This window comes from Alternaria hordeiaustralica, assembly GCF_023758085.1.
Source record: "Alternaria hordeiaustralica strain BMP 2776 chromosome Unknown scaffold_51, whole genome shotgun sequence".
NCBI classification, from domain to species: Eukaryota; Fungi; Ascomycota; class Dothideomycetes; order Pleosporales; family Pleosporaceae; genus Alternaria; species Alternaria hordeiaustralica.
Genome location: NW_026056823.1, coordinates 114,249 through 122,476, shown reverse-complemented (window position 1 = coordinate 122,476; position 8,228 = coordinate 114,249). Strand labels below are relative to the sequence as shown.

The 8,228-nt window shown below is 48.3% G+C and overlaps 2 protein-coding genes across 2 annotated transcripts; both read left to right on the top strand.

Annotated features, from left to right (window-relative positions):
• Window positions 1-2,051: 2,051 nt before the first annotated feature.
• Window positions 2,052-4,385, top strand: J4E84_011005 (uncharacterized protein; the record flags this gene model as incomplete). Its single annotated transcript, XM_049393560.1, has 6 exons — window positions 2,052-2,156; window positions 2,204-2,372; window positions 2,423-2,523; window positions 2,577-3,045; window positions 3,094-3,176; window positions 3,228-4,385. 6 exons carry the CDS (start codon window positions 2,052-2,054, stop codon window positions 4,383-4,385), a joined length of 2,085 nt encoding a protein of 694 aa, XP_049238770.1.
• Window positions 4,386-5,035: 650 nt separating this feature from the next.
• Window positions 5,036-6,847, top strand: J4E84_011004 (uncharacterized protein; the record flags this gene model as incomplete). Its single annotated transcript, XM_049393559.1, has 3 exons — window positions 5,036-5,258; window positions 5,315-5,766; window positions 5,822-6,847. The coding sequence occupies 3 exons, from the start codon at window positions 5,036-5,038 to the stop codon at window positions 6,845-6,847; spliced, it is 1,701 nt and encodes a 566-aa protein (XP_049238769.1).
• Between the last annotated feature and the right edge of the window lie 1,381 nt (window positions 6,848-8,228).

The following is an 8,228-nucleotide window of genomic DNA, read 5'->3' as shown; positions in this document are numbered from 1 at the left end:
CTTAAATAAAAAATACTTTATAATTAACTATATTTTACTTAGTATATTCTACTAAGTAAGATATAGTATATTATTCTTATTAATAATATAATAATAGTACTTATTTACAAAGTATATAGTAGAGAGAAAGTTATAGAATATTTATTTATTTTATTTATACTATACATCTTTTTATACTAAATTAATTCTAAACTATTCTAGAAATAATTTACTTAGAAATAGTACTTAACTACCTACTAGAACTACTACTCTTAGAGAAAGTAGGTAAACGCTTAGAAGAAAAGTATAAGAAGAACTAGTAAGATTTACACTTATTCTCTTTATTCTAGAAGAAGGTATAATCTAAATTTATTAGAAATAATTTTAAATTATTCTAGAAATAATCTAAATAAAACTTACCTTAAATATAGTCTATATCTAGGCTATTAATATTATACGCCTAGTAAGAGAGCTTATCTTTAGACTAATTATTATAGTAGTCTCTAACTATATTAGTTATAGTAGTAAAGTTAAGCTATAAAAGTTAGAAATAATTTAAAAACATTTAAGAAATAATTTACCTATTCTTTCTCTAAATTATTAATCTAGATAATATTCTAGAGAAAGTGTTTCTAGTCTTTTTACTCTTTCTTCTCTTTTTTATTATCTAGTGTAGTAGTAGAGTTCTTAAAATTATTATAGTCTAAATTATTTACTAATTAATCTAACTTATAGTCTAAATTATTTAATAAATAATCTAACTTAGACTTATTATTAGATTCTAGCTAAGCAGAAGCCTATATAGGCGTAGAGTTAGTAAGAGAGGTAAGAGAGTTAGTAGAGAGGTTAGTAATAGCGTTGTAAGTAGCTATAATCTAAATATAGAAACCTAGATAGAATTAATTAAGAATTAATTAAAAAATAATTTAAATAAACTTACGTATTTTAGCTTAGATCTAGATATTAGTAGAATTTCTAACTTACCTAGTAAACGCTATTCTTAGCTAGTAAGCTTAGCGTAGATAGTTCTTAAGTATAGCGTAACTTATATACTTCTACTAGAAGAAATATTAGAAATAATTAAGAAATAATCTAGAAATAATTTATACTTTATAAAGAATTCTACCTTAAATTCTAATATAGTAGTATAGCTAACTTATATAGATAATAAGTTTACTCTATATATTAGTAGAAAAAAGTAAGTACCTAAATAAGTGTTAGTTAAGCTAGAGAAATTACTTATAAGTAGGCTAAATTTATTAGAATTATTTATAGATTAATCTAGAAATAGTTTATACATTTTCTTAGAGTATACTCTAGATTTAGTAGACTATTATAGGTAGCGTAGTTTAGTAGAGAGGTTTAGTAGAGTTATATTATTATTATTTAAGTAAGATTATTTCTAGAATAATTTATAATTAATCTACTAAAGCGCTACTTTAGCGTGCGTATTAACTGCGCATAGATGCTTTAGCATGCTATGTCTTAGCGCGCCCTTAGTTAGATGGCCTGCGTCCTGCCCAACCTGCCTCTAACATGCCCACTATCTCCACGCCTAGACCTGGTTCTGCCTGCCCAAGCAAAAAGTCACAGATCTCAGCCACTCACAGCTGAGCGAGAAAATTTCCGCTGAGCCATTCGGTCCTGCCCGCCACTACGAGGCAAGCGCGATGCACCTCCGTTGCAAAGCCGTTCGTTATCAGCATACGCGAGCGATCATGCAACGCCCAGTCGGCTAAGAGCTGAAAGTGCCCTACAACAAGACCTCATTGCTAATATAAGCTTCAAAATTGCGTAGAAGACGAGAGGTTTCTAGTCTTGGCCGTCGTTGCACGTTACCTAGTCTTGACATGCGCATATCTTCAACCAATCATGTGCCGGCCCGATTGCCAATCGACGAGATGGTTGTGTGCGGTTGAAAGGCTCGAGATAGCAGTCTTGGGACCGAGCTGAAGCCGGGAAACGGTAATCGTGGGGATGCATTGGGGTATAGATACCTCGTCTGCCCCGCTGGGTTGGTACGACAGCCTACGCTTTGAAGCTTGACGTTGAAACAAGCTACATCTCTCGACATGGCTGGCGGCGGTACTCCTGTTGGCCCTTCTGCTTCTCCCCTTGGCCAGGGTTGGGGCTATGGCATCGTGCTTGGTGTTGGCTTTCTCTTCGCCCTTGGCATGGTATGTATACATGAATGCTACAGGCGCAACAATCTGACAACCTAAAGGTCTTTACCACTTGGGTCCTCAAGCGCTACAACAATGAGGTGCAAACTTCAGAGATGTTCTCAACTGCCGGTCGTACTGTCAAGTCTGGTTTGGTAGCTTCAGCAGTAGTGTCTTCGTGGACTTGGGCAGCTACCCTGTTGCAGAGTTCTTCGGTCGCGTTCCGCTACGGTACGTTTCGACACTACATTACAGAAAATCAGAGATCTGATTGTCGTTAGGTGTTTCTGGACCTCTCTGGTATGCCGCTGGTGCTACCGTACAGATCCTGCTCTTTGCGACCGTTGCGATCGAACTCAAGAGGCGAGCCCCTAACGCTCATGTGAGTGAAACAGCTTCTCGCTATCGGCGAAGCTAGATCTGACCACTCCATAGACGTTCCTCGAAGCTGTGCGTGCTCGCTATGGAAAGGCTACGCATTTTGTCTACATCACCTTCGGCCTCTTCACCAACATACTCGTTACAGCCATGCTGTTGACTGGCGGATCTGCCGTCATCAGCTCTTTAACCGGTGTACCCACAGCCGCAGCCTGTTTCCTACTTCCCCTGGGTGTCGTAGTCTACACCATGTTTGGTGGTATCAAGGCTACGTTTCTCACAGATTACGTCCACACCGTTATCCTCCTCATCATCCTCCTTACTTTCGCATTCACGACTTATGCTACTGGTGACCGGCTCGGCTCGCCCAAAGCAGTGTACGATCGTCTGCAGGAGCTTTCGGCAACCACCCCCGTTCCCGGCAACGCTGGCGGAAGCTATCTTACCATGAGGAGCAAAGATGGCGCCATCTTCTTCGTCATCAACATTATTGGAAACTTCGGAACTGTCTTCATGGACAATGGATGTGAGTGTTCCTCTAGACGGAGTGTCATCAGAAACTGACTAGAGGCAGACTACAACAAGGCTATTGCTGCATCCCCAGTTCATGCTCTTCCTGGATACATCATCGGCGGCCTCTCTTGGTTCGCTATCCCGGTAGGTTCTCCATATATGCGCATCTCAAACCCGTTCTAACATCATTACCAGTGGCTTTGCGCAACCACTATGGGCCTTGCCGCGCTGGCACTGCAGAGCACGGAGTACTTCCCTACCTATCCCAACGGTATGGATGAAGCCTCGATCAGTGCGGGCCTCACCCTTCCGTACGCTGCTGTAGCACTGCTCGGATCTGGCGGTGCAGTGGCTACCCTTCTAGTCGTGTTCATGGCCGTCACTTCAGCTTTCTCGGCGCAGCTTATCGCCGTTTCCAGTATTCTGACATACGACATCTACGCAACCTACATCAACCCCAGCGCGAGTGGCCGACGTCTCGTCTACACTTCACACGTCTGCGTATGTGGATTTGGGCTTGTCATGGCTGCATTCTCAACCGGCCTCTGGTATGCAGGTATCAGCATGGGTTGGCTTTACGTCTTCATGGGCGTAATCATCTCGTCTGCGGTTCTTCCAGCAACCCTCACGTTGATGTGGAAGGGTCAGAATAAATGGGCGGCAACTTTGTCGCCAGTGTTGGGTCTTTGCTGCAGCATCACCGCCTGGCTCGTCACCACCTCCAAGCTGAACGACGGTGTGATCACTGTCGCTACTTCTGGCGCCAACAACCCAATGTTGGCTGGTAATGTTGTCGCACTGCTTTCGCCCGTCATCTTCATCCCGGTCCTGACCCTAATCTTCGGAGTTGACAACTACGACTGGGTGTCAATGAAGAACATTCGCCTTGTCGACGATTCGGATGTTACAGCAGCTGCGCACATGGATATCGAAGCCGTGCACGGCCGCCATGCTGCCCTCTCTCCAGAAGCCGAAGCCGCCGAACAAGCCAAGCTGTTCCGCGCCTCCAAGATTGCAAAGATCACCACCGCTACGCTGACACTCGTTCTTCTCGTACTTTGGCCAATGCCTCTATATGGTTCCGGCTACATCTTCAGTCAGTCGTTCTTCTCAGGATGGGTCATCGTTGGCATCATCTGGCTGATGTGCAGTACTATGGCTGTTGGTGTATATCCTCTATGGGAAGGCCGTGAGAGTTTAGCCAGGAACTTCGGTGGTATGTGGCGCGACATCACTGGCAAGGGCCGTCGTCGCGGGGATCATGTTGAGGTGGTGGAAGGTGAGAAGACAGCTGCGTCAGGAACGCAAACACCTAAGGAGGCTGATGCGAAGGCGTTGGAAGAGAAATCGTAGATGAAGTTGGCAAACACACACACACACACATACGGTGGAGCCTTCATTAGACTGTCCTATACCTCGCGCAAGAATGGAAGATTCTCTGGAGAGCACAGATTTCCCGTGTAATGCTGATTAGTAGCAACGGTTCCAGGCCGCAACAGGCAAGCGTCCCGCTCGGTGCTTCCCTCGGCCACCTCCTGAACTCTTGCACATCACCGCGAGCATCGACCCGGTTGCTGGTACCTCGTGATGTTGATTACAACTCTGTCTAACGCTCCCAAGACGCGTTCGGTGCTTCTTCGCCCAACGCTGTGGCGGTTGACCACGTTTTGCAGGGAGCCTCACCCGTGTCACCACGAACGCCTTCCCAGATCCAGGATGCACGCGCGGGCAAACACCGCCCCAAGAACGCGCTACTGGAGAACGAAGAAGCGCGATTGCAGGAAGTTCCGGAACAATGTTCTTGTCGATCAAATTGTCCGGGGTTGCTCCAGGTACCCCGCGACCCCAGTGCTTACCCGGTAATAACTTCGGGGCATCTCCGCCGAGAGGCACGTTAGCTTTCTTCGAGCGACGTGCATGCTTGCAGCGGTATATAATGACCAGAGCTACTATGGCTTCAGAATTATCCTCGCCAAGTACACTTTCGCATCGACGGGATCATCATGAGCGCCCTCAAGTTCCTCGGCCTTGCTGCACTCGCTGCGGCTGCTCCTGTGGAGGAGCGCGCAAAGAAGCCCAAGAGCTTTCTGAAAGACCTTGGGAATTCGACTTGGATTATCGGCAACGAGATCTGGAATGTTACGCAAAATCGCCAGTATGCCGATAAGTTGTGGTACAAGGGCAAGGACCGCGTTGGAGATGCTGTTGGGCACTATGTTAGTTACAGTATGTGTGAAGAGGTGCTGCGACAACGGAGCCACAACACAGCTAACAACTTGTAGACGGTGCGGCATCTGATTTTAACTGGACATCCGCCGCGATTGTGGACTCGGATACCGATTATATCAACGTCAAGTTTACGGCGAAGGAGGGCGACTTTCATTGGGTGATCTACGATGACCTACCAGGCGCATACCAGTACTTTGTCAATCACGACTTGCCTACGCTGGGCGAGTTCCGTACTTTGTGGCGTCTAGATAACGCTTCGTTTCCACGTGGTCACAACAACGTCAAAGATGGTGTGCTTCCCGCATTGGAAGAATACCGTCAAGCTACCAACGTCCAGGATGAAACCTGGCAAAAGGCTGACGGGTCATTCTTGACGAAGTATGACTGGAGCGGGTTTGTTCGAGACCAAGAATACTACGGTGTTTATGGAGACGAAGTGGGCAGCTGGTACCTCAACCCTGGGAAGGATTACTACAACGGCGATCATCTCAAGCAGGAGCTCATGGTATGTTCGATCCGGTCGCCTCGCTGGTATGCGGTTTGATACTAACCTCTTAAAGGTTCATCGCGAGTCCCAGACGGGAGATGCTGTCCAGCTGAACATGATCCACGGCACACATTACCAGGCCATTGCGCGTGATTCGTTTGCTGATGGCAAAATCTGGGGGCCATGGCTCTGGTACCTCAACGACGGTAGCAAGGACGACGCCGCAGCCCGCTGGGAGAAGGAGGAAGCAGCCTGGCCGTATAAGTGGTTTGACAACAAGCCCTACCAGTCTCGCGGCAAGATGCAAGGCAAGCTTCTCTTGAGCGATGGACGCCCAGCTGCTGGCGCTGCCGTCTTCCTTGGAGACAACCGCAACACCACAGTGTCCACGCTCGACCAAGGCCAAAACTACTACTACACCACATACGCCGACGAGAACGGCAAGTTCGACATCCACGACATCCGTACCGGCACATACGCGCTCTATGCTTGGGGCAACGGCGGCGCAATCGGCGATGTCACAACAAACTTTACACAAAACGACGTCGTGATCCGCGAGGGAAAGAACACGAACCTCAAGGAGATGACATGGAAGGTCACCGACAGCGCGAAGCGCATCTTCCAGATCGGCGACTTCGACCGTACAAGCGACGGCTTCAAGCTCGCGGACCCAGCCCACCCATTTGAACACGCCCGCATCTCCAAGTGCCCGGCAAACCTGACCTACACCGTCGGCACCAGCACCCCTCTCGACTGGTGTTTCGGTCAATCTGCCCTCGGCACCTGGTCTGTTCTCTTCCCTTCAAAGAGCACCTCCGCTGCTAAGTTGACGGTCTCGTTGGCGGGCTTCTCTCAGGGCTCGAGCTGCGACATCCTGCTCAACGACGTCAAGGTGGGTAACATCACCAGCGCCAGTCTTTTGAATAGTCAGGATACGTATCGTGGTGCGACACGGGCGGGCGAGTGGAGATTGCTCGAGTTTCCGATCGCGGAAAGCGCGTTGAAGGGGGAGGGAAGCAACCGCCTGGATATCAAGGTCACGAGGACGACGCAGTGGAGAGGGTGGCTTTGGGACAGCTTGGTCTTGGATGAGATGTAGATGACAGAATCAATCGTATCGCGCATGCATCGTGTGTGCTCTCATTTGCTCGGAAGGAAGGGTAGTTGCTAAGGTCTGCGGCTTGAACAGGCTAGCGCTGTTTTGGATGTAAACGTCATTTTGCCCAACCCCTCCAAGGGGTATGGCGACCTCACACCACACCCCGATTTAGCAGCAAAGCACTCCTGGAAGTCATCCTAACATCTGACTTCTGTAGGTACAAAACGATGGTGTTGGTATCCTTCCTTCTCTCTCCTTCCTCGAGACCCGCCGTAAAGGCGAATGACTCAATGAAAAAGATACTGCGAGTTGAATCGCAGTATGGACATGCCCAATGAAGACGACTTGCGTCGCATGGCTTGCCACTTGATCTTGGAAGTGCGAGCACTCTCGACACTTGCCCAAGGTGAGATGTTGAGATCTCGTCCGGCCCTCGAGACATCCGTGAAGATGCTCCGCGGTCAGGACTTTTCTACGCTCGGTGAAGACGATACCAAAGGGGTGCTAAGGTGGGAAGGGGTACGTACCTGATGTTCATCCTCCGAGCCCCACGAGTAATAGTCCTGAGTCTGGGTATGTATCTCTACGCGAGTCGAGACCTTGGCAGAGAACCGACCTCTTCGGGTATTGGGTCTGCACTGGACTAACATCGTGCAAAAGACCGACCTCAGGACAATGGCGGTGTTGCTGTCACTACGTTGGCCTGCACAACGATAGCACAAACATCCACCAAGTTTACCTATGGTGACATAGGATTTTCCATCGGCGGAGGCGTACGACCACCGATGGTTGGCGGTCTTGGAGAGTCCAAAAAGTGGCACATGGGCCCCTCTCCAAGTGCCGTGGTTCGAGAAACAGAAGAACAGCTTAGGCTTTTTACGACCGCCGCTGATCTCTTGTCTCTTTGTCGTCGATAATGGGAGCCAGCTACCCGCATGTCATGTATCGTGGGTCATTTGACCTATCAGAAGTTCCGCAAGTCTTCTTATCGCAGATATCTTCCGCACACGTTTCCCTGAGAAGGGTAACACCGGCGGCGGGTACACGTGGGATGGAGTCGAACCACCATTGTTGTGACCTGAAACAGGACCACGAAGAAGGCAGCCGCGGTTGCTGATCCTGTCTATCCAACGATTGTACCTGACATACGAGCAGTGACTGTCCATAACTGAACCTGACGACAGACCCACTATCTGCCAGAGCGTCTCACCTCAGTGGTGGTAAGCCGTCGGGGCCAGCGGTAGTGAACTTGCGAACCTACTATAGCCCCAATCTATGCGGTCAAAGAGGCCATCACTCTCCTTGACTTAGCATAGACCCTGCCGAACCCGAATCCATAAAGGCTAAGGGCCAGCCAACTGTAGCGTAAACCACAGCCTAT